The following is a 27940-nucleotide window of genomic DNA, read 5'->3' as shown; positions in this document are numbered from 1 at the left end:
AGGAAAACCCTAGAAGCAGAGGTAATGGTATTCCAATGACTGGAGATTTGTCAGTTTGTTTACTGTGTTTGTTTTGAAAGAGAATGGAATACTATGACTCTGACTTTCATCAACAGATAAATCCATTAACAGCTTCATAATCTAATGGCATTATTGGGAGATAATACACTGGTGTGCCTTTGCAGGGCATGGCTTATCTTTAGACCACCTCTGTCTGTCTGCCTCCTAGTCACCTCAATCTCCACCATATGCTTCATCATGCTTTGCCTGGCAACACACAGGCTCAGGAGCAACAGAACCAAGTGTCCATGGGTCGACATCTCTGAAACTGTAAGCAAAGCAAAGCTTTGCTCCTTCAATTGTTCTCCTTGGATGTGTGCCATGGAGACCACTGATTACTCTCATACCTTTCTGCAGGGGAGAGTTCTTTTGTTTCTCAGGCATGGCCTGCACCTCCTTGGCCACACCCGTGTTCTGACTGTCTGATGGGATGACAGTTGTCAAGTAGTTAAGAGAAGACAGAAGAGCTTGCGTTTGTAGCAACAGATTCAAAGATGAAAAGGCCACCTGAAAGTTTTACAGAGAAAATTAGTTCTTCCCTAGTTGCCCCCTGTGGTTTCAGCAAAGGCCGCCTCCAAAATAGGAAAGAGAAAGAGAGAGAAAAGACCACCACTCCCTGATGTAGAGATATAGGGATAGCATATGACACCTACACACTCAGGGACACAGGAGAGCATCACGGTAACTAAATACTCCATTCCCAAACAGAATGGTCATGGAGCCAATAACTGCCCGCCCTGGCCATCTGCACAGTCAACATGTAAGTGGCTTCCTGGTCTTCAACAGGCCAGCGTGATTATAGAAATGCCAGGTGTTAGTATGAAGCTCCAGAATCACTGGGTGCTACCATATCTAGAAGTGATTCCAAACGTGGCGTCCATGACAGTTAAGCTTAAGGAGCAGAAATGTGAACACAAACTCAAGTAAGAAGTGAGTGGTTTCTTTTCAAATAAGATACGCTACTTTTGTAAAACTTCTTACCTTAACAGTTTGTTCAGTTTTCTCAAAAGTAGTTTGAAAACTAGGCCCATTCCTATCAACCTGAAAAAAAATAAAAGTTCCAAAGAACAAATTAAGAGCAAAGTAAATTTTTATAACCTTTTTGTGTGTGCCCATGTGCATACCCATGTGCATGCTTATGTGGAGAGATATGGAGGAAGAGAAAGGGGAGGTGGAAAGGGAAGAAGGTGGGGGAGAGAGAACACATACTGGGGTGGTTCACAGAAGTTGCCCCCAAAGGCTCATATATTTGAATGCTCTGTCCCCAATTGGTAGAACTTTTTGGAGAGGATTAGAAGGTGTGGCCCTGTGAAGGAAATGTGTCACTGACAGTAGACTTTGAGGTTTCAAATACCACACCATTCTCAGGTCTATGCTTCTATTTACAGACAAGGATATAAGCTCCCAGCTGATGCTCCTGTACCGTGCCTGCCTTCCTACTGCCTGCTCTCAGCCATAATCGTCATGGACTCTAACCCTTGAAATTGTGAGCCCCAAATTAGACGCTGGTATCTGATCACAGCATAGGTATCTAAGACACCATATATCATGTTGTCTTATTTTAAAAGTACATGCGCTCCTTTTCCTAACAGTGCAAAGTGCTCTTATTAAGCATGGAGGAACATGCATTCCCTCAGGTAATTGAAAAGATAAAGACAAGGAGAGAACAGGTAAGGGTGACCTCACCCAGCCATCATCTGATGCTTGTACCACTCTACAAAGCTTAGTTCAATCGCTGGTGAGAGAAACCCCAGTTCTTCACAAATTGAATCTCTAGAGAAAGTTCTGTTGTAGTGGGGTCTTTGTTCTAAGTCAAAACATTTGTCTCTCACCATAAGCACTGCCTGGCCTCAGTTCTGTCCTTTGGGAGCTAAGAGGAAACGAGAACTCTGAGGACCGCCTCCTATGAGCAGCTTTCTGCCCTGGCTACCTTGCCGGCCTCTCCACAGCCTCTCTGCACTGTGCTTTTCCTTAGAAAAGCAGTCACTGTGTTTTCAATCAGCCAAGACTACATTTTAATTCTTGTCTGTTTGCACATCTCTCTCTTCTAACTTACAATCACTTTAAGAACAGGAAAAAGCAACTTCAATCCAAATGTCCAACAGCACAGACATTCAACAACCCTCGCAGACAGAACAAAGAGCCAGGGAATCACTAGAACGAAGGTGAACACCATAGATTTCTTCCATCCCTTTCACTGGGGTACATTTTTCAGTCCATCCCCGGTCCTGGCAGATCTCTTCTCAACTCAGTCTAACCTCACTTTCCCTTTTTAATGTAGTATACTCAAATAATTGCCAGGAGAAGTGTAGTGGTGCAAATACGCCCCAGAGACAGAAGAGCACCTGCTGTGCCCTGGGTTCGGCCTCTGGGTTAACAGCCCGGCAGCTTTGTAATAGCCCTGTTCTCAATGAAAGCAGAAGGCTGAGAGCAAGTTACTCTACTGAGCTATATTCCTTACACACAGTCATCCTCTCTCCAGGGTACAGAGTGGGGCCCAGGCAGCTGTGCCATCCTCCTGTGGCCCTTACCTTAATGTACTCCACTTTTAAAAGATCTAGTCCAGGTCTGTCTGAAGAGCTAATCAAGTGAATTGGCTTCTTTCTGGATCCTAAAAGAGAAATGCAAATGAGTTGCTTTTTTGAAACATTAGATTGTTCTGCATGTGTTTGTCTAGTGGTGCTTTAAAAATATATCTGTGTACATTTTCATGGCTATGAAGTAACAAGGATACTGGTGAGGACGTAAGGCAGCTGAAATCCTGACCTTAGACTCCCAGCTTACTTAAAGCCCTTCACTTGCTTTCATACTGTGCTCAAAAGAGTCAAAACCTCTGAAGATATTTTTAAGGAGGCCTGTGTATTTATAGGCAGCAGAGTGAACTATGGGTGTAAGAATCTGGAAATGTGAACTCTAATTTATCTCTGACCTTAACCTACAGCTATTTAACTTTCGCAACTATGAAACTGAAGATCTAGTAGATTCTTAAACTGTTTTAAAATATTTTATTTATAGCTACTAAACTCAAATAATTTAAACAATGTCTTTGCTTAGACCTGGGGTTGTGGGGAAGAATACAAAAACTTTATTTTTAAACAGAGGATGACAATTCAAAATTACATTTTAGTAGGCTGTGGTGACTTACAGCTGTAATCGCAGTCCTTGGGAGATAGAAGGAAAAGGACCCTTGTAGTATAGACCCACTGGGACTATATGATGAGTCTGAGGCCAGCATGGGCTACGGAGTAAGCCTTGGTTTCAAAGCTGAAACAAACTTCTCCTTTGAGCTCAAAACTATACGTGTGTGTGGACACAGAGGATCTGGCTCCCAGGTCTGTGTAGGGAGGGCTGGCTCGGCAATCACTGAGCCATGCCCATGCTTCTCTTTCCATGGTCTGTCAATTCTGCTTCTAGAACAGCTAGAAAGCACCCACCCCTCATCTTCCCCTTTTATAACTAATTTTTTAATATTTATATGTGTGAGTATATTATTCTCATGTATGTGTGTGCACTATGTGTGTGCACTATGTGCCTGGTGCCCTAGGAATTCAGAAGGGTTAGATCTCCTGGACCAGGAGTTGCAGACAGCTGTGAGGTGTCATGTGGATGCTGGGACTCAAACCCAGCCACTCTCAATGGCTGAGCTCTCTCTCCAGCCCCCTCTCTAGTCTTATTTGACACAAAGAAGAAAACAGCCTAGAAAACTTATCGTTTACAATTATTACTCATGTCTGTAATATAAGTTCTATCATAGTCTATTACCTAAGAAAATTGGCAACACTTAGTTGAAGTTTACTTTGGTTTCAGCTATTTTCTAAAAATCATAAAATGTCTTAGTATTTGACTAAAGCATTGGGCAAATTTGGGGGGAATTTTAATTGTCACTCATTCATGCCTCAAATATCTGAGGTCATAAGAAATACATTGAAATGATGAACTATAGAAATTTACGAGAGCATGGCCTTTGCACCTCCTGAACTTTTTAATTCTATCACAATTCTTGTGCGCTGTGCACACACTCTACCACAGTGCTTCTCAACCTGTGGGCTGCAACCCCCTTGGCTGACAGGGGTCATCCAAGACCATCAGAAAACACAGGTATTATAATTTATAACCACAGCAAACCTACATAACTATGAAGTATGAACAAAATCATTTCATGTTTGGGGGTCTTGACAACATGAGGAAAGTATTAAAGGTCGCAGTATCAGGACAGCTCTAACAGAATACGCTTCTGTACCCTTAGTCCAGAACTAAATTCTAAAATCCATCATGGACAAGATAGAGGGTAAGAGCAAGTTATTTTGGGTTCTTCAGCCTTTCTCTGCCTATGAAATGGAACTGATACTCCCTAACGTCGGTGGACTTTCTGAGGACACGTACCATAATGGCTGGGGACACCAGACCCCAGAACCAGGCTTCCAATGTCTCAGTCAGGGCTCTGTCCCCTACAGTTGTTTGAACTTGGGTGAATGATCAACCTGTATATTAGTTACATGTGAACTGAAGACAGTAACATGAATACCTAATGGCCATTGTTCTAGAATGGAGTTAGTATTCATAAAGTGTTCATTGTGCTCTGCATACTATAACCATCATAATGAAATGCAAATGTTTCATTATAAATGAGACTATTTCTATTTCCACGGCTGTTACCTTTAATGTCATGGTAATCCAAGCTGATTTTCCTCAAATAGGACACCGCAGTCAGGTCAAATGTCCTCATTGTTGCTTCTGTCCCTAACTGAGTGACATTAAATACTAGGATTGTCTCTTCTTCTTTCTGTTGTTTAGTGAGTTCCAAAACCACCTAAAAGAATCCACAGGGCAGGGGAAAGTTGTAGTAAGTGGTAGTCATTCTTAAAATGACAGAAGCACAGTCATTTCTCACACAGATCACTGCTAGAGTGACGATTCTAATCACATCCTCACACCAGACACAAAGACTGGGGATCAGGACTGATAGGCCATGCAAATAAGGATAGGGTTCTTAGCATTTTTTAATTTGAAAAAAAAAACACTGATAGATTCTTCTGATAATAGCAAAAAGTGGGAGTGTTCATTCCCACAGTATTTAAATTGATTTTGGAAATAACAGCCAAAAATATTTAGCCAATAAAAAAAAAAATCAAAACATGTGAGGCAATTTTTTCAAAACATAAGAAACGATGTTGAGAGAATATCTTGTGTATTGTATGGATGCATCACCTGTCAATTAAAAAGCCTATGGCTTAGGAATGAGATAAAGGTGGGACATCCGGAGGAGAAGAGAATTCTGGGATAGAGACCTTCAGGAAATTTGTCTGGAAAGATGTGAAGAGACAGACACATGGTACCTGAGCACCTGTAACCAGCCACACGGCAGAATGTAAGTTAAAATAGTTATTTTAATTATTATCTAGTCAGAGTAGAACCTAGCTATATGGGCAAGGTATCTGTAAATATATTTTGAGTCTGAGTCTTATTTCTGGGAGCATGGGGCTGGAGGGAAAACTGGGTCTAACTTCTACAAATGATGGAGGCTGAAGTAGCACTGCAGCAGCTGAAGAGAAGAACAACTACCCTGAAGCATCTGAAGACAGGGGTCAAGGGTCAAAGTGTAAAAAAAAGAGACAAGTCAAAAGCCAAGGAAGGGTAGGAAACAGACCAAGAAAATACCAGTAAGACTTAAGATTTATCAAATCTGACATGATGATTTAGGAAATCAATATCTATCATTCTACAATATCAAAGTCAACCATGAGCATCTCTGTATTATTTTGCACTTTCTAAGACAAAGGTGGAGATGGAAAGCTGCAATCCCAGCAATGTGGAGATGAACACTGTCCTTTACAGAGCAAACTTACACACGTAGCTAAAAGGAATCATATGCAGGGCACAGAAATCTCCTTTTACCCTCAAAATATGCTGTGACCTTCTCATTGGATTTCCTTTTCCTGTGCGTCTACTCTTTAGAAACAGTCCTCAGGACTGAAGTTCGAGCCTCACAAGCTGTCGGCATCTCGGCATCACATCATCACGTCCCCAGCTCTGTCTCCAGTCAGTCCCACCCCCTCTTTTGGGTTTCAGTTTCTTTTGTTTTGTTTCCTTTTTGAAACAGGGTCTTGTTAAATTAACCAGAATGCCCTGTATCTCCAGCAGAGAATAATGTTGTAATCTGCCTGCCTCAGCTTCCTTGATAACTAGAAGTACAGGCCTATACAACTATGCTTGGCTTTCTATGTGACTTTTTTCTTCATGATGGAATTTAGAGGCTCTGATGTCAAAATCAATAAAATGTTTTTACCTACCAATTAACACTAACCCTTCTCTTATACAGAAGCCCTGACTAAGCCATCTATCTTTTTTTAAAGCAAAAAAAAAAAAAGTTTAGAAGTTTAGTTTGCTAAAATTTTCCACAGAAGACAAGCATGACAATGACCAACACTATTTAGCTCAAAGGGAATTTACACTGCTTGTGACACACAGACTTATAATCTCAGCACTCAGGAGGGTAAGGTAGGAGGAATGCCCTACAGTTAAAGAGAACCAAGGCTACAAAGTGAGATAGTTCAAGGCCAGTTTGGAATTCACAGCCCAACTGTAGTTTGAAAAAAAAAAAAAAAATGAAAGGAGCTGGTGGGGGGAGGTAATATATACATACATACATAGAGACAAAAATCTTATTCAGAGATGCAAATCCTAATTAAGAGACCTGAGTTTTCCCAGAATAGATTACACTCACTGATTCCCCCAAAACCATTTTTTAAAATAATTTCTATGGTTTCGAAATTGCATGTGCATTTGTGTACACTCACATGTACCAGAAAAGAAACTAGGATACACATTTTTAATGCACTTGAGCTGAGGCCAGCTCCCAGTCCAGAAGACTGACAAGAGCGTGCTCAGGGACAGAAACACATACCTCTTTAATCTCAAACTTGAGCAGGAGACTAACCAGCTCCTCATTTGGAACTTCAGCAGCTTTTTTCAGTTCTGAGGCTTTGACAGTTCTAGCAGCCTGCGAGTCTCCGTCCTCAGCATCAAAGAACTCCTCGTCAGACTCTAAAGGACAGAGACACTCGTTAACCCAGACAGCATCCACTGAGAACCCACATGGACACAGAGCCTAGATTTAACACAGTAAACTCCATCCACACATAGAACTTTCATATTCAGACAGAATACTTTCAATGTACTTTTCAAGTCCCAAAGGGACTTGAACTGGCATGTACTAAAACTTAAACCAAACTTATTTTTCACTTTAGTTCATTCGTTCAATATCCAGTAAAATATTTACTGGGCATCATCTATCATCAAGATGTGACTACCACTATGGACACCAGAGTGGCCAGGCCTTAACCTTGTTAGATTCACCTATATCTACAAGTTGACATTCTATATTGTAATCTGAAATTGTAAAGCATCACTTAGCCCTAGCTAGAGAAAAGTATTACAGAGAAATACAATACCTTATTTGAATATTTGGAAAACACTGTCAAGTCCCATTATCCACCCTTAAGACAAACAACATACAACTCTTTACTTATCCAACAGAGATGTGAACATCAAAGACTAAAATGCCCTGAAGTCAGTGTTGGTTGGCAGCACAGATAAGAGACTCCTTACTCTCCGCAAACACCCTCACTACATAACAACGCATAGGTTTCGTGTCACAGAGAAACAGCGTATGCCAATCTTCACCTGATTCCACTCCATCTAGCAACAATGAAGTCCCAAGAAGTGCTTTCGTCCCTCCTGAAAGAACAGGAATTGAGGCTACCTAGCAAAGAATGCAAAAATTTTTAATACATGCTGATGAGAAGGATTAAATAACACAGGTGACATCTCTATATACCAAAAACATAGAAAGGAAGATAAAGGAAGATGGAAAGAAAAATACCTGTACAGACATCACAGGCAAATCTTCCACAAGTTAAAACAACCAAGTAACAGTCAGCCGGAGCCTACACAGTATTAAAATTACTCCCCATATTTATAAAGATATAATTATGCACAAATCAAGGAGTAAGTTTATGTCTCCGTGTATCACTTAGTTGCTGTGAGTAACAATATAAAAACAGTACACATTTATCATAGGGCCTTGAAAATGGCATCATCACCAGCTAACTTTCTCAAACTTCTTTTCTAAGTAAGTAGAAATCCAACATTTATTTTAAGCTATAAGGATTATTCAATTAAAGTGATGTAGAACATTTAAGAGTCACCAAAAAAGGACAATCTCCACTTGAAATTTTATCTGCAAATTTATTTTAAAGCATTCTATTTCTAGTTCTATATAAGGTATATTTTATACATTGTTGAGGCCTGCCCCACCTCCAGCATAGCTGTTCCATGCTCATTTTGTTCCATGCTTGCCAACTCTTTCATATTGTTGCTATGTCAGTCATTGACAACAGACAAATAACTTGACTCTGAGCAAGGTCATGCTGATCACACATCCTGTTATGTTCTGTATGAGGTTTGTTCATCTTAAGAAATTCTGCGAAGCTTTATGCAGGACGTATCAAATTAAAGGTCAATATGAACTGCTAAGTCTAAAAGAGCTTGAGTCAGAGCTGATCACCAGGTGGCACTTCCTGCACTCATGTGGGTTTTTGCGGTTTTAGCCTTTATAAGTTGACAGAGAAAGCTTGTTCAAGGTTGTACCCCAAATTCTGAGCCCTGATTGATCAGTCTTAAGGTGTGTGTTCAATAAACCATCTCTGTCTGACTGAGATCAGTGTTTGTGTGGTTTGTGGGCGACTCTTGAACCCCAACACAAATGTGAACATCTTCCTTTTATTTCTGTTGCTTTCTGATTTTGTTTGTTTGTTTAGAGACAGCATCTCACTATGCAGCCCTACCTGGGCTGCAGCTTGCTGTGTAGACCAGGCCGGCCTGGGAATCAGAGATCTGCCTGTCTCTGTGCCATCACACCAGGCCCCATCCTGTGGTTAGAAGGCCTGTCCTCAAACTATCAGCAGTACTCAAAAGGTGTGGCTTTCTAGAAATCAACTTGGCATTTCCTCCATAGTCACATACTCACCTGTCTCTCTGGAGACGGTGTGGATGACTTCTGTGGCAAAGGTATACTGTTAATCAAACACAGCGCATCCTTTATCTTCTGGTCAGAAATCCTCACATGCATCAAAGGCAGTCCTCCTGACACTTTAAATCTAAGAATACAATTTGACAGTGAGGTCTCAGGGAGGGGAAGGGAATGGGTAGGAGACCACAGAGGTCAAGGGTTAGCCAGCCATGTTTCAATCTCATTACATTTAGACCACTCTTAGAGAAGGGAAAGTTCTCTGTGAACCAATTTTCCAGACCTTCTAAAGCATCTTTCTTAATCAAACCAGTGGCTCTCAACCCGTAGGTCACAACCCCTTTAGGGGATCTAGGGACCCTTTCACATGGTTTGCCTCGGTAAGCACAGATATTTGCATTACAATTCATAATGGTAGTAAAATTAAAGTTACGAAGCAGCAACAAAAATAAATGTACGGTTGGGAGTCAGCACAATCTAAGAACTGTGTTAAAGGGGCACAACACTAGGAAGAGTGAAGACCACTGCAGTAAATGGTTTGTTTGTTTGTTTGTTTGTTTGTTTTTAATGAACTTTTTAAAAACAGGGTTTCACTATGTAGCCCCAGCTGGCCTTGTACTTGCTATGAAATCAGGCTGGCCTCACCTCTCAGACTCTCTGCCTCCCGGCTGCTGTGATTAGGGGAGTGTATCGCCACACACAGCCTGAAGCTCACTAATGCATTATGAAAGTCCTATTGAACACAATTCTCTACTATTAAAAACCAAAACCACAATATATATTTTACTTCCTGGCATCAAAGGTTTCTTTCTATTAATATCAGAGTGCCTGCGCCATCTCTCTTTGCCTCCTTTTGTCCTGCTCTGCTCATCCAGAGCTCTGGGCAGCACCTGACACGTGGCCTGTGCACTTATTTCCCGTCCCTTCAGATTGAAATGCAAGCTCCCTGAGGTCACGTTTTGCTGCTGAGGGTCCAGTCTGCTTGCACCACTCACTTGCCTTCTGGCAGCTGCTTGCCTCCTGTCTTTCCCAGCACAATCTTGACCACAGCTGCTCACATGCTTCTCCAGCCTACTCTCCTGCTGCCCGGCTAAGCTGTGACCAGCTCAAGCTGGCAGATACCTAATTCCTAAATAGGTTCCTGCCATTCAGTACAATAGTATTTAAGTAAAACTCTTAGTACTAATTATCTCTATTAGAAAAAAAGAAAAGTATCTAATTAATGACCTTCTAAGAAGCTAGGATAAAATGCAGGTAAAACTCAGAGAGTGTACAGAAAAATTATAATAAACCTAGAGTGGAAAACATAAAGATTAAAGAATAAAAACGAATGAGAAATAACTGAACCCAAAAGCTGGCTGATCAGGAAAAAGAAACAAAGGCACTACTGCTTGTGTCCAGAACGAGAGAGCAAGCATCTACAGACTGTCCTTAATGCAGGCAGAAAAGATGAGCACTTTCTACAGCTCAACCTCCAAGCTGGTCAAATGCAAACACAGAATGCTCACCTAGAACACTTCCAACATAGTTCACACTCATTCACAAAAACGTCCAGAACGTTTAAATACTCCCTAAAAGAAAACTGTAGGCCTAGAACACATGAAGTCTGTAAGGATCTACTGACACAACATTAAAGAAAGCAACCACACGGTGAATCTTTTTTTTTTTTTTAATTAGATATTTCCTTTTTTTACATTTCAAATGTTGTCCCCTTCCCTGGTGATATCACAGTGAATCTTAATCTTACAGAAAGAAGTCAGACAAAAAAAAGCTAAAGCTCAATGATTTCACTCATTAGAAATTCTAGAAAATTCTACCAAATCTTCAGGATCAAGGAACATGTCAATGTTTTCCAGGGAAAGAAGTGGGCACAGGAAAAAGAGAGGGTGGATGGAGCTCAAGGAAGCTTCTGCAGGTGGCAGACATGTTGTCCCCACTGCAGTGATGACCCCATGGAGACACAGACAGCACATTAAAGGACATCCAGAGTGTCAGTTAAACCTCAGTAAAGCTGCTTTTAGGAAGACAGCGTAACAATTTCATGAGGATATACTAACCTCACAGTCTAGCTTCTACTTCTTTATTCCTTTAGGACATTTCTCAAGATTGTCCGTGGTTTCATGACCAAAAGAGCTAACTTCCTTTGAAACTTTTATTTCACGGATAGTGAATCCTGATGCTCACACATTCAGAATCTCAGATAGCCGATATTTATACAATGTAAAACTCTAACTATGAATTCTGAAATAGGAGACACATCATGTCTTAGTGGGGGTTACTACTGCTGTAATGAACACTATGAGCAAAAGCAACTTGGGGGAAAAAGGGTTTATCTGGCTTAGACTTCCACATCAGAGTTCATCACTGAAGTCAGGACAAAAGCTCAAACGGGGCAGGAACCTGGAGGCAGGGGCTGATGCAGAGGCCATGGAGGATGCTGCGTACTGGCTTGCTCATCATGGTTGCTCAGCCTGCGTTCTTAGAGAACCCAGGACCACTAGCCCAGGCGGCTGGGCCCTCCTACATCAATCACTAATCAAGAAAATAGTCTAAAGTTTTACCTACAACACAATCTTATGGAGTCATTCTCTCAATTGAAGTTGTCTCCTCTAAGATAACTATAGCTTGTGTCAACCTGACATAAAACTAGCCAGCATAAAAGCCTATACAAGTATTTTCTTTAAAATGTATTTGTATTATAAGATAGAATAGTCACTGTTTTTCCCTCTCCCACATATATCCACCTCTGTGTCCTTACATTTCAGTAGGTAATATGGGTGCAGCATCTTTGTTGACGTCTAATACAAAAGACAGTCATACTTACTTGGCCATTCTAACATCCTTCTCCACCATTGCCTTGGCCAACTCAACGTGAATATCCATTGGCTGCAGTATATGCATAGTCGATGGATGCTGGAATCTACACTTTTTCCAATTTTCCTCTTTAAAAATAATAATTTTGATATTAATTATCAAAAATAACCAGATAGTCTGTATAAAACCACTTTACATTGCTAGAAAATACTTAACAAATTCAGTGAACAAATTTTCACTTCCTTCAGCATACAAATTAAATCATCTGTATTTTAATACAGATTAGTAGAAGATTAAAAAAATAATAATAAAAAACACTCATGTGTAATAGCCACTACTGTTCCAAAAGGAAGATTCCAAAGATGGATTTTTCAGAAGGCTAATACAGTCAAATATAGATCTTTATCTATGACAGGGACTGAAGAGTTCATTGCTCAAATAATTGTTGGTAAGGGAATGCAATAAAAAGGGCAGTTTTTACGGACTGTGTAAACACTCTCCTTTAAGAACCTCTGAGGCTCTTTACAGACAATAGCAGACATGTCATCTTAATGTTAACAGATCTCACTGGGCAGAGGAGAGCACAGCCTCGGTAGGCAGAGATTCCGTCCTCAGGTGACTGTCCACAAAATGACATGCTCAGAGATATTTAATCAACACTACTTCTTCTAGTAACAAAAGCAATATGGAAAACTGAAAAGCTGTGCTTAAGCAACAGAAAACACCAAAGCTTTGAGACATAAACTATTTAAGTCTTGAGAGCTTATCTACAGGATGAATGCCTGTAATGAAAACACGGTACAGCGGAGAGGAGATCTTAGTAAGATCTAAGAATATGTATGAACATAGCAAGATATCCTGGGGATGGGACCCAACTGTACACACAAGTCCAGCTGTGTAACTTGGCACCTGCAGGGCACGTGGGCTTCTAGGGCAGCCCATCATCTGAGATCGTGTGTGGCATGAATCATTTATAGCATCATATCAGCAGTTAAAATGTTTTAGATTCGGGAACATCTCTCATTTAAGATTTTTTAATCAAAGAAGCTTCTTGTGGAGTTTTTAGATATGGTATTCTTCAAATATAAGTCTCTCAGACATCTATAAAAGTAGTTATAATAATACAAAATTAAAGACTGGGCTAGAACACAAAATATTTTCAAATAAAGGCAGCATAGAGACCATGAAAACATGCCAAAGCATTGAGAGTGAAGAGCCAGAACCAGCTGCAACTTCTGCTGTGTTCAGACACCTCATGTGTCGTGTGTGGCCTGTCTGTCATGCTACAGACAGGCCACACATGAGCTTAGGTGCAAATGGTGCTGAGTACCCTAGGGTTAATAGTCCCATGTTGACCTCTGTTACAACTGTGGCATTCTGCATTGGGCCACTCCTACCGGGTTTTCTAAAGTGATCAGCAGGACAAGTGCACAGGCAGTGTCTAGGACTGATGCCCAGGAGCAAACAGAGCAAACAGAGCATCAAGGCTAACAATGCACGCACATACTTGAACAAAGCTACTGGAGCTAATCTGCCTGCCCTGAGAGCTGAGCAGTGGCTGACCTGCTTTTGCAAAGAGCAACTGCACACTCCTTATCTCCACATCAAACTTGTCATACGCCTTGTCTATTATTTCTTCAAGGGATGCATTAGCAGTCTTCTGTGCGCCTTGGTCTTTACTGTTGAGCTAAAACGGAGTGAAGGAAAACAACTGAATTTCTTTCTATAACAGAAAAGCATACATACATATCAGCATGCCTTAGTCACATTTCAAAACTTCTAACTAAAGAGAGGAGAGTGCCTAATTTCCTGATGATCTGTAAGCAGCTCGCTAGGAGTGCATTACCCCACCACAGGTCTGTTCCGCTTGAGCAATAGATGCATCTGCAGTCACTGAGCCAATTACACAGCTGTCTGCTTCAAATAGCCTGCCCAGAGGGAGAGCTCCTTCCTCAGCCTGACTCCTGAGAGGACTGCCAACTGTGGCTCAGCTCTCCTACTGCCCACCCTGAACCCTTTGCCTTCTGGACACTGCCCCGGAAGAGGCCGTCAGGACGCGGCTCCACCCTCTGCTTCCTTTTCCCAGCTGGAATAAAGGCTCCGTTCAGTTTAACGCCTACCTGTTCCCAAATGCTGAGACTTGAGAGGAAAATCCAAAACCTCACTTTGGTTATTTAGAGCAATCAAAAGATAGGTAGGTAGATAGACAGATAGATAGATAGATAGATAGATAGATAGATAGATAGATAGATAGATAGATAGATAGATAGAAGATAGATAGACAGACAGACTGACTTTTTGTCAAAATCTATAGCCCAGAAATTGACACTGTAAAATTAAACTCTATAAACCATGAAAACTAAGATGGTTTCCATCCAGAAAACAGAAAAAACATCCATCAAGATCTCAATGCCAAATTATTGCCATTCTGGGTAGCCATATAATACATATGCAATAAGTCTAGAGTTAGTTCAAGTGAACTGAAAAAAAAATAGGAGACAGAGACAGAGAGAGAGAGAGGTGCTCATATACCTACCTGAAAAGTACCAAAATCTAAAATGAGAAGATTTGACTTTTCATGGTGAAAACCTGTCTGTGGAATTATCAGGTAAGAAGGCTTCAGATTTATCCTTAAATCGAGAACTTTCCGAGTCTCAATGATATGCGTAAGTCCTAAAAGAAGGCCAGGGAAACAATGATGTGGTCAAGCTGTACATGGTGATACTACTAACAAAAAGACTAAGAATTTCACTTGAAAGATATCAAGTAGTGTCAGTCCTGCCAAAAGCTGCATTCTCTCTCTCTCTCTCTCTCTCTCTCTCTCTCTGTATGTGTGCGTGTGTGTGTGTGTGTATACATATGTACATATGTATATGTGTATATATTACATATGCATATTTTATACATATTAATATATATTATTATATATTACAGTAAATCCTATATAACTAGTATTAGGTCTAGGCATAGAACGATTTGCAAGCTGATTGTTAAGCAACCTGACGTAACAGTCTGCTGGGTTCTTTAAAACTAGGCATGCACAGCACCATGAACGGCTCTGAAGAGTGGAGGTGGGGGTGGTGCTCCACCTCAAGGTCACTCTAAAGCTCAGGTTCTTGGCTGTAACGCAGGAAAAGCATCTCAACGCTCCATTACTCTCTTCCTCTCTACCAAGTCTATTCAACTCTGAGTTAGCCATGTCCAATGTATGATATAGACAGAAAAGAAAGCCTAAACTACTTTAAACACACTGTTTCCATTAAGATGGCCACCTTTGGAGTTTAGCTGGTGCTGATAGACACACTAAAGATTTCACCTGTAGCTGTCCTCTCTTTAATCTCTTCCAGTTTCATCAAGGTAGCTGATGTAATTTGCTCAAGATCCAACCCCTTATTTGACTGAAAGAATTCAACAACAGCATTGATAGTTTTCTGTAAAAGAAATTTAAAACACGACAGGTTGTACATTAAATCTATGTTACAAATCTGAAGAATTCACCTCATTTATAAACAGCTATGGCTTTGAAGCATGGGATCCAAAGCTATTCTGTGTTACTACTTCCCTTCAAGAGTGAGAGACAACCATGAGCAAGGACCAGCCTAGTGAGCTGATGGGAGAGGAGATATGTCACAGCACTGGCAAGAGGTCTAAGTGGGGCTTGTGGAAGTAGCAACTGGCACGCCCTCCAGTTTTAGCCTCCAGTTAGAGAGGAAAGCCTATCCCTCAACACTAAACTTGGATTATGTCATACTTTGACATTTAGAAAAGAAATAGAGGAAAGCTATTCACTCTTACCTACTTATAAGACTTGATTATAAAAAATATGAAAGGTTTTATTTGACAAAGAAAGTTCTGGAGTTGTGCAAGAACTTAAGTGTCCAAGAACACTTGGGTCACAATACAGATGTGGCTGTGTTAAACAAACTGCACCACATTCCTAAAATGTGTAAATTACTAAAATGTGTACAATGGAAAGTCTGGTCATGGGTATTGCCCTGCAATGTAAAATGTTTTCAACTTCATTCTATCACTGTGTGTGAGTGCTTGTGCACATGTGAACACACATATCATAGCACATGTATGGGGATCAGAGGATAGCTCTGTGGAGTCAGCTCTCTCCGACTGCCTTTACTTGGGCTCCAACCACTGAACTCAGATCATCAGGGTTACATGGCAGAGCCTTTACCCTGCGCCATCCTTTCAGCCCTAAAAAAGGAAACTTTTAAATTCATTTTTCATGTCTGTATATGGCATATGCATGTGTAATACATAATCATGTGTGTATGTGGCTGAGTGCACCCAGGTTCATGTGCAGAGGACAGAGGAGAATATGCTGCCCTGTTCTGTCACTCTCTCCACTTTATTCTCTTCAAGCGGGGCTTCTCATGAACATGGAGCTAGGCTGGAGGCAAACAAGTCCGACCAATCCTGCCTGCCTCCCACAGTGCTGGGATACAGGCACCTGACCATAGCAGTCCCCTACTTGAAGGCCGAGGATGCAGACTCACTCTTGTATTTCATAGCACACTCAGTTTCCCCGTGCACTTACATAGTAATTCATCCCTCAACCCTAGAGACAGCTTCAAAAGCCGCTTTCTGCCTGCACTTACAGCGTCATAGATGACCTCCACGGGCTGTGACTGAACAATCAGAGTCTGGTCAGCAGGACTGTTCTCAGGGTTGGTTTCAAACTCAATTTTGAGCAAGGACGATGTAGTGTCACCAATGGAAGCCACCAGTGATGGCACAATGTCTTGTTGTCGCAAACCTGTGACGTACCAGTGTTCTAATTTTGCTTCTATCCTATCCAATGAGGAAAGAGCAAGCATGTAACAGATAAAATTAGGGCTATCTCTTTGAAAATTGCCCTGACAACCAGCCCTATGCCCAAAGTTACAGTTCATCTTCTTAAGCTGGCCTCCATTTACCTACAAAACCTGCTTTTGTTGCTGAGAGTCAGTGTCTCCTTAGCTATTTATCATCCACAGGAAACGCCTACATTAGTCAACCCCAGGACATGGCATAGGTTCCCATCACAGGGTTTAGACATAGATAATGCTATCACCATGTTTCTACATCACTCCCACATCCTCTAGCTGCCTCCTGCTTCTCTTGGAACCCTTCCTGTTCAGCTGTCTACACCTCCTACTGTTTCAGTTTCCCTCCCCCACAACTGAGCTACACAGTATACCTGTCCTATTCATGCCATGCTCTACAGTAAACTGTCTAATGTGTGAAAGTCTTCAATTAGCTCTTCTGCATATCCTTTTATCAGATACAATATAAATGTCCTGAACACAGAAATGTATTGTACCCTAAGCCACTGCCACAGGGCAGACACTCTAAATAAAACACTACCTGACAAACACTTGCAGAAAGGAGAGAGGACAGAAGAGTAAATTACACAATTCACAATAAAACATGCAAAATAAAAGAAATGAAAGAAAAGCTGTTTCTCTTCGGTATTCTTTCATGTTGCAGAAGATGATATATTTAGGGCCTAAAGCCATAAATGAAAATAAGTTCTTAAAACTTACTTCAATGCTTGTGCTCCTGGTCGCTGGGAGACTTGGGTACCCAAGCCAATTATCTGGACTCTCAAGATTTCTGGAACATTCCTGTTTTCTCTTATTATAATAGAGGTGCTGACCAACTTCAGAGTCAGTATATGGGCCACATACTAAACAGGAATAAATAAAAACAGTTAACATGCAAATGACTGCTAGCTTTAATGGTTTCTCTTTAATTAAATATGGTGCCTTATCAAACAATTCAACAAAGCTTGTGAGTTCCAGCACCTAAATACTCTCCATGAATAAACAAGACTAGAAAACTCAATGAAAGCCTATCAGACAGACCGCACACTTAGAAATGATCCAAGTTTGTCTGCTTAGTTTAAAAGAAACAGTGACAGAAGCAGAGAGTGTCCACCGAGAAGCCTTCACCTAAGCAAACTACGCATCTCAGACCAATGCTCTAGCTGAAGAAAAGAAAAACTAAGCCTGCTGGATGGCTGTCGAATTACACACACACACATACACACATACACACACATGCACAACATACACAAACACACACACACAACATACACAAACACACATACACACACACACACACATGCACACACACATTGCCATTACACACAAATATGTGTGCCCATGTGATACTCCAAACCAAAAACGTAGTTGAAACAGCCACTGGGGAGATGATACAGAATTTGGGGATGTATTTCCCCTCGAAGAATATTAAGTTTTAAGAGCATGAAGGCAGCCTGTGAAATAAGGCTCCCAAGAAAATACTAGAAATCAGGTCCTAACACAAGGCAGGGCACTGATGAAACGCCCTCTAGACTGACTGAGACCCAGGAACAGCTAAAGAGAATTAGAGGAAGCTCTCCGGGTGAAGAGTGGAGAGACAGAAATGCAGGGAGCTGAAAGGGGGATAGCTCACATTCCAAAGGAGGACCCAGAGAGCAGTGGGGCAGAGACTACTCTCACTGACGAGACTTATGACATTCCAACTATGTAAACAAAAGCAAGTATAAATGTATATCACAGCAAATCCTGAAAACCTAAAGAAAAGAGTTAAAAACTTTCTCCACTGGATGACCCCATATGAGCTACACTAATTGGACTTGTGAGTTGTTAGAGTCAGGGAGGACAGTGAGTAGAGGAAGAAAGAAAGAAATAGTTGGGAGGAGACATGTTGGGGGATACGGGGGACATGGAAGTGGGAAACAGAGGTGGACTTGATCATATTTCATTGTAGTCATGTATGAATTTCTCAAGAATAAAGAAAAATTAGAAATTATACTATAAAAATTTAAGTAAATAAAAATGCCCTTCATTGATTAAAACAGCATACACAGGAACTAAGTGAACATACACATCAGTATAATGGAGTATGGCTCACAAACAGCAAAAGCCAGACAGCAATAGAATTATGGACTCAAAAAAAAAAAAAAAAAAAGAATTGAACAACCTAGAATTCTAAACACAATGTGGGGGGAGTATCCATAAGACAAGCAGGAAAATATTACAAACAGCTCTTCATTAGAGGGAAGAAAACTACAGACATCATTCAAGAGAAGGGAAATATGGGCAAAGGTCAGAGAGAGAGAGAGAGAGAGAGAGAGAGAGAGAGAGCACGCAATGAGCACACACAATATGCGACTCACTGACACTCCCCATCTCCCCCAAATCATCTCCAGAGTCAGCGTAACCTCTAACAACACAACAGCAGCATGCATTACTGAGAGCACAACCTGACTCTAACAACACAACAGCAGCATGCATTACTGAGAGCACAACCTGACTCTAAAAGCTATACACAAATGCAAAAGACAGGACATGAGCTGTAAGTAAATCCATAGACAACAATGGAAGAACAAACCTTACCCAACTTAAACTGGGCACTTACAAATGAGCCAGGATGGCCAACGAGCCATGGAAACATGGTCAATATTATTATTGGAGAATACAAGTTAAAAAGACAGTAAGGTAGTATGCCATCCTCTTAGAATGGCTAAAAATAAACATAAAGAATGGCCATCACAGTGAGTGATGTTTAGGGAACTTCTGTTTCTTTTAAGTTATACATACATCTGCCCTGTCACCCAACAATCTCACTCCTAGCAACTGACTCAGTGGAAATGAAAACACACGTTAAAAAAGAAAGAAAGTGAAATAGAAACAAAGACAACCCAAGTGCTTCTTAACAAAAGCATAAGTAAGCAAGTTTGGGTGTTTTCAAAAGATAGAATCCTACACAGCAATGAAAATGAGCAAAATATATTAGGTACAACAGTAGAGATGACTCCAACAGCAAAGCAAGACGAGAGAAAAACATTCGCTGTGCCTCCATTTACAGAAAGACAAAAATATGCAGAACAAAACCATGGTGTTATAGCAAAACACAAAAGGAAATGAACAAATGCTTGTGGGAATAGTAAGGACACAGCTTATCTCTGGATAGAAGGGAGGGGAGGTGTGGGAGAGTCTAGGATGGTCGCAATATTCTAAATCATGACACCGGAAGTCACTGCAGCCAGTGACCTTTCAGCCTATCAAATAAGCAGGCTGTTTTTGATTTGTTCCCTCTTGCTATGAGTTAAATGTCACAATAAAAGTGTTTTGAAGATTTAACCGCACACTCTAACAAGAACCTGTATCAGGTTTTCTCTCACTCAGTCAATCAAGCAGTCCTACCGTTGAGGAATTTTAACTGGTAAGGTCCCAGAACGGCATATGGCAATGACACTGAAGACAACATATTTGCAGTAGCTACTTAATTAGCTGGATCACTAATGTAATCCAACCCAAGATAATCCAGCAAGGGAATCAAAGCCCATGTGAAGACATCTGACACCTACCTGCTTGGGCAAAGCCAAGTTGTAGGCATTCTCACTGTACCCAATGGCAGTGAAGAGCTTGTCCTTCTCCTCTGGAGTCATAAGGTCATCGATGGCTGTGAGACAAGACAGTCATTCAGGAAATGAATGGCTTCCGTTTTACAGATAATGTTTTTAAAGTTCTACAGAGAGAAATGCTAAAGCAAACCCAGCCACCTAATTCCCGCAGACACACCACTTTGGCTCAGTTAAAAGAAACTGTTGGTGTTAAGAAACTGCGAAAAGACACTTGCTGTTAGCGAAATTCAGTTCTCAAATATACATATTTTTAAATTCCCTAAAATTTTCAAAACTAAACTTGTCGTTAAAATCCACCTAAAGCTTAACAATAAGGAGCACTGGACGCTGAGACCCCTAAGCATCAGACACGTTAAATTTCTCACAAGCCATTTTTCAATAAATTTGAAGATTTTCTCCAGGTAGATACACAAGCAATTATGCAGTCTGTTGCATTGTTCATTGATGCCTGTGCTGGCTGCGTGGGGCAGAATCTGCATGGCTTTCCCTCCAGGTCAATGACTCCTGCACTGAGACTTACTCTCAGGGACTGAAGACTCCTCATCTCTCTTCTTAGATTCCTTCTTGCCCCAAAACCCACTAAACCAGCCACGTTTCTCTCCTGCCTCCGCAGACTTTTTCCTTAACTTCTGCCCAGAATGAATGACCTGAAAAATGAAAACTGAAGATTAATTCAGAAGAAACACTGTTCACCGTTAAGTCTATGTATGGTCGGATCAGCCGAATGCTTTGATGGAGGAGGCCAATCATTTCCTTCTGAAATGAGCCTCATAGGATGGCTTACTTCCTACGCCTACTAACAGAATTTAACAAAGGCACACTGTGGAGCTGTAACTGAGACTGTGGGGGAATTTCTCTGCGTACTGTAATGTGCAGGTACTTAAGGAGGCACTGGCATCAGGGGTTTGTAATTGAGAACAATTCCTATGATGAAGATGCTTCTGCATCTGAAATGTACTATTCTAAGAAGCACGTTTCAGAATTCACACGCATTATAGGTTTGCTAAGCTGTTCGTGGTGGGACAGAGAGACAGTGACAGGAAGAGCCCTCAAAGCCCCTCACCTCTTGCTTCAGATACAGCCTAAGGTGCTCCCCCCCCTCCTCCTCCTCCTCCCCCTCTTCCCCCCCCCTCCTCCTCCTCCCCCTCCCCCTTCCTCCTCCTCCTAGCCTACTTCTTCAGAGTGCGTGATTTAGACTCTACCATCATTCTCTGATCTTCAACAATTTCCAAATTCACTTTTAAGAGAATTTTCAAGGGATAGTAAATCATTAACATATTTAAGTATCCCATAATAAAAAGTAAAACAATCCAAAAGAGAAGTTAAAGGGGAATAAGTAAGTTCTAAAATGAAAGAGGACATTTGATGACCGAACATAAGGCTAAGCACAGAGAAAATGCCCAGTGTCTGTCCCAAGTCGCCCGTGAGTGCAAGCACTCAAGAGTTAAGAGATATGGAATAGACAGGAAAAGATATGAAGATATATTAAATGTGGTATTTTCATTCTAGCATTAACATATATGTACATATATACACTCTGAGTGTTTATTTTACATAGATGTTTACATGTGTGTGCTTGTGTATAGACAGAGAAAGAGAGAGACAGGCATCAGTCATTCAAAGAGAAGAGAAGGAAGAAATACTATGTGAAAGCATTCCACACCCACACGTGTCGGCTTACATCTCTGAGTCACTCAGCGGCCACTCAGGCGTGTCTATCACAGGTAGCCATAAGGGGTCAGAGTGTTCTCTGCCTAGAAGCCCTTTTCTGCCTGAATTTGGAACTGTGTTAATAAAACTTCCCTCCTTCAACTCAGCAACACCCATGGTCACTTCTGAGTTGTTTCCCATCTCTCTAAGCAGGACATCAGAAGGCTTATGGTCTCTTCCCTCACTCCTTAGGTGACTTTATCCAGACTCACACTTCTAAGCCATCCTGAATTTATACATGCAGCAGACTTCTGAACTCCGAGTTCACATTGTTGTATCTACTCACCTTGCACCCAGGTTGTTCCACCCAATCTTCTCCATTTGTTTGATGACAGATCTATACTTTTTTATATTATTATTGGATATTTTCTTTATTTATAATTCAAATGTTATCCCCTTTCCTGGTTTCCACTCCGAAAAACACCCTCCCCCTATTTCCTCCCCCCCTCCCTGCTCGCCAACCCACCCACTCCCTCTTCCTGGCCCTGGCATTCCCCCACTCTGGGGCATAGAGGCCTTCAAAGGGCCTCTCCCCACAACTGATGTCCAACTAGGCCATCCTCTGCTGCATATGCAGCTGGTGCCATGAGTCCTACCATGTGTGCTCTTTGGTTGGTGTCTTAGTCCCTGGGAGCTCTGGGGGTACTGGTTAGTTCATATTGTTGTTCCTCCTATGGGGCTGCAAACCCCTTCAGCTCCTTAGGCCTTTCTCTAGCTCTTTCATTGGGGACCCTATGCTCACTCAGTCCAATGGGTCGCAGTGAGCATCCATTTCTGTATTTGTCAGGCACTGGCAGAGCCTCTCAGGAGAGAGCTATATCAGGCTCCTGTCAGGAAGCACTTGTTGGCATCCACAACAGTGTCTGGGTTTAGTGATTGTATATGGGATAGATCCTCAGGAGAGTCAGCCTCTGAATGGTCGATACCAAAATAACCCAAGGTTTTTAACTCTCTTATCTCTAATCTGTATCAGGTAATATGGGTTCTGCCTTCAAACACCTAGACTCTGGCACGTTCCATCCCCTCCACTGAAACCAAGCTCCTCCCCTGTTGAGGTAAGGTCTTTTGCTAGGTATTATAATGCTAAATACCACCTCCCCCTCCCCCAAAGGCTTGACTGCCATGCATACCTTGCTCCTTAATGTACAACTATTGGTTAAATAAAGATGGTGACAGCCTAAAGCTGGGCAGAAGAGAGGTAGGTGGGGTTTCAGTTCCCAGGCTTGCTAACTGAGGTAGGACCAAGAAGAAGGGGAAAGTAGAAGAAGTTCTAAAGCATCCCCAATGATAACATCCTGTTTCTCAAATTCAATATTAACGACTTGCCAATTCAAGCCAAAATCCACAGCTGCTTCTAAGATCCCACACCAGCCTGGTGACCTGCCAGACTCCCAGCAGCCCCACTTCCACTCCACCCTGCCACTTCCTGTAAATCACAGTGGCTGCCACCCTCCCCAGGCCAAAAGCCTTCAACTGGTCCATTCCTTCCTCCTGAGTCAGCTCTGCCCTTGCACATCTTTCTGGTGTCTCTCTCAACCTCCTTGGGCCCAATCCTTCTGAGTGAAGCTTTCTCTGCCCTCCTTGTTAAACCTACAGTCCCAGTGATCATCACGGCCTAGCCAAAGCCCTCTATATCCCTGCTGTTCATGTTTAATTCCTTCTGTCCCTTTGGAAGGGATTTCTTTATTTTGCTCTCTTCCATATGCTAAAACCAATGACAAAGAGAAAGATGAAAAAAATCACTTGCATAGTCATTCCTAAGGGCCAGGCCCACAACAAAGTGTTTTAAATGATTTATCACATATTCCCCTACAATAAACACAAGATACAGGTTACATTATATAAAGGAGAAAACCAAAGCACAAAGAGAATACATAGCTAGTGCCAAGTCATAAAACCAAAAGTCTGCAAATTTTGGACCATCTGAACCTCAAGTCCACACACTTAACCAGAATCAAGAATAACAGAAATTCATTAAGTTTTTGCTAAGTCATAAGGAATAGCACGTGCCTGATGCTGAAGGTTAACTGACAGTTCCGGACTGTTAGAATGACGAGGAACTTAGACTTAACTATGTTACAAAGTTTTGATTACATAGTTTTAAAGCTCTTCCTTCTCATGTTAACAGCTTTTTTTCAGTTAGTTTTCCCTAGACACAAAATGAAACAATAAGGACCCATCCCTATTCTCATTTGGGTAAATCTTAGCAACTTCTCATAAGACCGGATTTCTTCATCCGCGGTTTAAAGAAGTGGCATTAACTTGATGAATAAAGAATAAAGTCCGTTAGGCAAAATGATTACCTCAACTTGTGCTTGTTGTCTCACTAAAATTATGTTAAAAACATCTAGACTCTTCTCCAAGTCCTGCAAAACAAAAGAAAAAAAGAGGATTATATAAAACTATACTGATACAGTCATCTAGGCAGTACCACCCCTGGCAGTGTGCTAAGGAAGCAGTGGGCACAGATTACTGTCACTGCTCCCAGCCGCTGCACTACGGACATAAATACATCTTTTTAAAGTTGTTTTTTGCTGTTTGTTTGTTTGTTTGTTTAAGGAGAGAGTGTGCAGAGCTAAAGAAGTGCTGGAAAACATCAGTAGATACCCTGCAAAGACTGGAGCTCAGTCCCCAGCACCTATATCTGGCAGCTCCCAGCTACCTATAAGTCCAGCTCAAGGGCATCTGATGCCCCCTTCTGGCCTCCTCCAGTACCTGTACACATTTGTACAAACACACAGAGAAACATGCGTATACACATAATCTTAAAGGCATAAAATTTAAAGAAGAATAAAAACTGGAGAGCAGCTTCAGCTATTTTCTTGTGATCCTTAGTTTTTACTCTCCCCTCTTCTGTATTATTTTATAGATATTGTATCATTAATTACTTTAAAAAAAAAGAATGTAAATTACTCAAGTCACCAAGTAGACTACAGGAGAAACTGAGACTCTAACATTAATCAGATGATCTGAACCCTCGTGAATTTGTTCATACAGCTGTCAGGACTACAGGACAGGCGTTGTCTTCACTTTATTCCTGAGAAGAAACCTGAGCAGCTGAAAAACCCATGTCTATATGTCTCTGACAGAACACCTGGTAAACACCAAAAACTGAGTCCTGATCTTTGTCCCCCACACTTATGCCCTTCCTGTATCACATTGGTCACTGTCATGGTTCCAAACCACAGGTTTCCAGCCCAGTCTTGTTCTGTTTTGTTTTGTTTGTTTTTTGTTTGTTTGTTTGTTTGTTTTCAGCCCAGTCTTATATCTCGGACACAATGACTGAATGGCAGCCATGGCCACCACATATTATTAAACAAATTCTGTATTCAGGGTGCAAGTAAGACTCCCAGCCTTTCTCAGGGAAAAGGGATTTATATTTGTTGTGTTTATAAACAATATTTTAAGCTCTAAAATGAAGAAAACAGAATTGTATAAGTGTGCAAATTTTTATGAACAAATAAGATCGAACAAATAAACTAATGTCCATTTTCTAAACAGTACTAGGAAAACCAGACATATTTTCTCAAATAGCCTGTAGTAGTTTTATTATATGTCACATTATGCTATGGAAAAGGGATTGTTGGTTAATAAAAAGACATGAAAAATAAGGAAGGACACTCTTATTTTCTCACGTATGAGTCTGTTGTCATATTATATTCCTATTCCAACCAGATACATAAGAATGTTAAAGGAGCTGCGTGTAGTAGTGCACGCCTTTAATCCCAGCACTTGGGAGGCAGAGACAGGCGGATCTCTGTGAGTTTGAGGTCAGCCTGGTGTGGATAGTGAGTTCCAGGACAGCCAGAGCTACAGAGTGAGAGACAGGATATTAAAGGGTGATGAGAAGTTAGCAGTAGTAACACATGCAAACCATACCTGTATTTGTTTCTGTATCTCTTCTGAGACTTTGGCTTGTGTTAACTTGGTTTTGTAGGCCATTTTGTAACTCTTGAGTAACTGCCTATGGTTTTTTATGTTACTCCATGACCATGGCTGAGTATATCTTCTTATATGAACTTCAAGAACAGAATCAATAGCATATTTCCACCTGAAGTCAGATTTTGTTAATGTACATGTGAATATAAAAATGCAAGAAAACAGTTTAGACTTCTCAGAGATACCACACCATTGATTTTGTTGTTGCTGCTGTTGTTCTTTACCATCTACAGTAACACTGCGAGTCACCAGTACAACTCCCTGGCCTAAATAGAGTAAGCAAAGGAACACTCCAGGAGGAAGATATGCTGAAGCAAAACCACAACGGCACAAAGTGATGCATGTGGAAAACAGCAGTCCTGTGCTTAACAGCAACTTCTTCTTAAGTGGCAGACCACATCCAGCACAATGGCTGCACTGAGTTATATTATCTCGTGATGGCATAGCTATTTTAGTTCCCACAGCATGATACCCACACAATCCTGAAATGCATTTCTCACACACACACACACACACACACACACACACACACACCTCCCCTGCTAAGTGAAATATGGCTACAGGCTGTATTCCTATAACCTTGAGTCCATGTGGAAAACTGACAAGACTTTTAAAAACATGTTCGAAGTCTTGACTGCTAAGATAAACTTCAGGAGTTCAGAAGCAGAATATCAAATGAGGCATTAGTGAGGGTGGGGGAAACCAGCGCAGACAGAAAAAGGTCTCTCTTTTCTTATTGTTTTTGAAGTGTCTAAACAGTAAGACCGTAAACCTTCCTTAACTCTGAAGGCCCTGACTATACGATTATTCATCTCTTGAAAACAAAAGAACAAAAGGAAGGCGATGACTCCGTGCTCAAGCGCTCGCTCGCTAGATGAACAACACAAGAACCTGAGGTGCATCCCCAGAATGCGTGTAAACGTAGGGCTCCCTGGGCCACAGCTGCTGCAGCCCCAGTGCTGGGTGATGGGAGGTGGCCAGGGTCAATGAGAGACTTTGTCTCAGAAAGCAGGGATGAGAGAAGCAATCGGGGAAGACAGACAACATCCATCTCTACTCTCCATACATACTCACACAGGCAAGCGCATCTTCATACAAAAGAGGGGGTAGTGGTTCTAACTTACCATTGCCGACAGTTGGTGTGAAGTGGCAAGCAAGGTTTGTACTTCCTGTATGGTGCATTTCTAACCATATAATCCAGTGACTCCAAAAAGTCAATCATGCTTAAATACTATTAAGACAAGAACAAAATTAGGTTTGTTACAGTGAACATATAAATAAAAATGAGATTCTCTTTTTCTAGAGGACTCCAAAAATCTCTGATAATTCAGTAATATACTAACTATACCTGATTAAACATGACATTACCAATTAAGCAAGATACTTTAAGTTCTTTTTAAACTGTCACACAACCAGTAATACACATCCTTTTTTCAAATTCTAAAGTGGAAAAAATATGTATCTTGGAAATAATAAAATGGTATGTCTCCCAGTGTCGATTGTATTTGTGTTTCTGAGCCTGCCTGCTTTTCCTCTGGACCCTTGTTTTTTGTTTTTTTTTTTGTTTGTTTGTTTGGTTTTTTTGGGGTTTTTTTTTGCCACAGCTACAGTAGCTAATTCCCAAACTGCTACAGAAAACTGAGGCCTAACTAAGCAAGCCGAAGCTATTGAAGCATCCACTTTACTACCAACACAACTTTATGTTATACAGGCCTGACAAACAGTTCAAATAAAGAGAAACACACAAGAAGAGGAGGGCAACAATCACAGGCTCTGCTAGACAAAGGGCTAGCTTCCTTTGAATCCTCCTTAATGTAATTCTATCTAAAGGTTACTAGACAAATGTATGTAGCCTAAACTGCAAAAATAAACTCTATCACCGATTTCAAAGATATAAGGGAGAAAGGATACAAAATACTAGTTACACCTTATATTCACAATGTTAAAAATAACATTGTAGG

At 41.1% G+C, this 27940-nt stretch overlaps 1 protein-coding gene across 6 annotated transcripts in view; it reads right to left on the bottom strand.

Moving 5' to 3' along the window:
* The window catches only part of Vps13c (vacuolar protein sorting 13C), a 157429-nt gene that overhangs the window by 87082 nt on the left and 42407 nt on the right, over positions 1–27940 (bottom strand). For all 6 annotated transcript variants that reach the window (XR_379424.2, XR_001778932.2, XM_006511225.2 and 3 more), the window contains 18 exons: positions 27104–27210; positions 25920–26091; positions 24344–24406; positions 20851–20977; positions 20274–20368; positions 17440–17582; positions 16513–16705; positions 15219–15333; positions 14439–14575; positions 13466–13589; positions 11913–12030; positions 9089–9218; positions 7744–7822; positions 6965–7104; positions 4717–4870; positions 2592–2671; positions 1042–1101; positions 408–567 (listed from right to left, as the gene is read on the bottom strand). Coding sequence is in view for 4 of the 6 variants with exons in the window: in XM_006511225.2 (XP_006511288.1) it covers positions 408–567; positions 1042–1101; positions 2592–2671; positions 4717–4870; positions 6965–7104; positions 7744–7822; positions 9089–9218; positions 11913–12030; positions 13466–13589; positions 14439–14575; positions 15219–15333; positions 16513–16705; positions 17440–17582; positions 20274–20368; positions 20851–20977; positions 24344–24406; positions 25920–26091; positions 27104–27210 (2197 nt within the window). In the remaining 2 variants the exon portion in view is untranslated. The remainder of the gene's footprint in view (positions 1–407; positions 568–1041; positions 1102–2591; positions 2672–4716; positions 4871–6964; positions 7105–7743; positions 7823–9088; positions 9219–11912; positions 12031–13465; positions 13590–14438; positions 14576–15218; positions 15334–16512; positions 16706–17439; positions 17583–20273; positions 20369–20850; positions 20978–24343; positions 24407–25919; positions 26092–27103; positions 27211–27940) is intronic.

Source organism: Mus musculus, chromosome 9, assembly GCF_000001635.26.
Source record: "Mus musculus strain C57BL/6J chromosome 9, GRCm38.p6 C57BL/6J".
NCBI classification, from domain to species: Eukaryota; Metazoa; Chordata; class Mammalia; order Rodentia; family Muridae; genus Mus; species Mus musculus.
The sequence above is the reverse complement of the archived record's forward strand: the minus strand, read 5'-3'. Positions and strand labels throughout refer to the sequence as shown.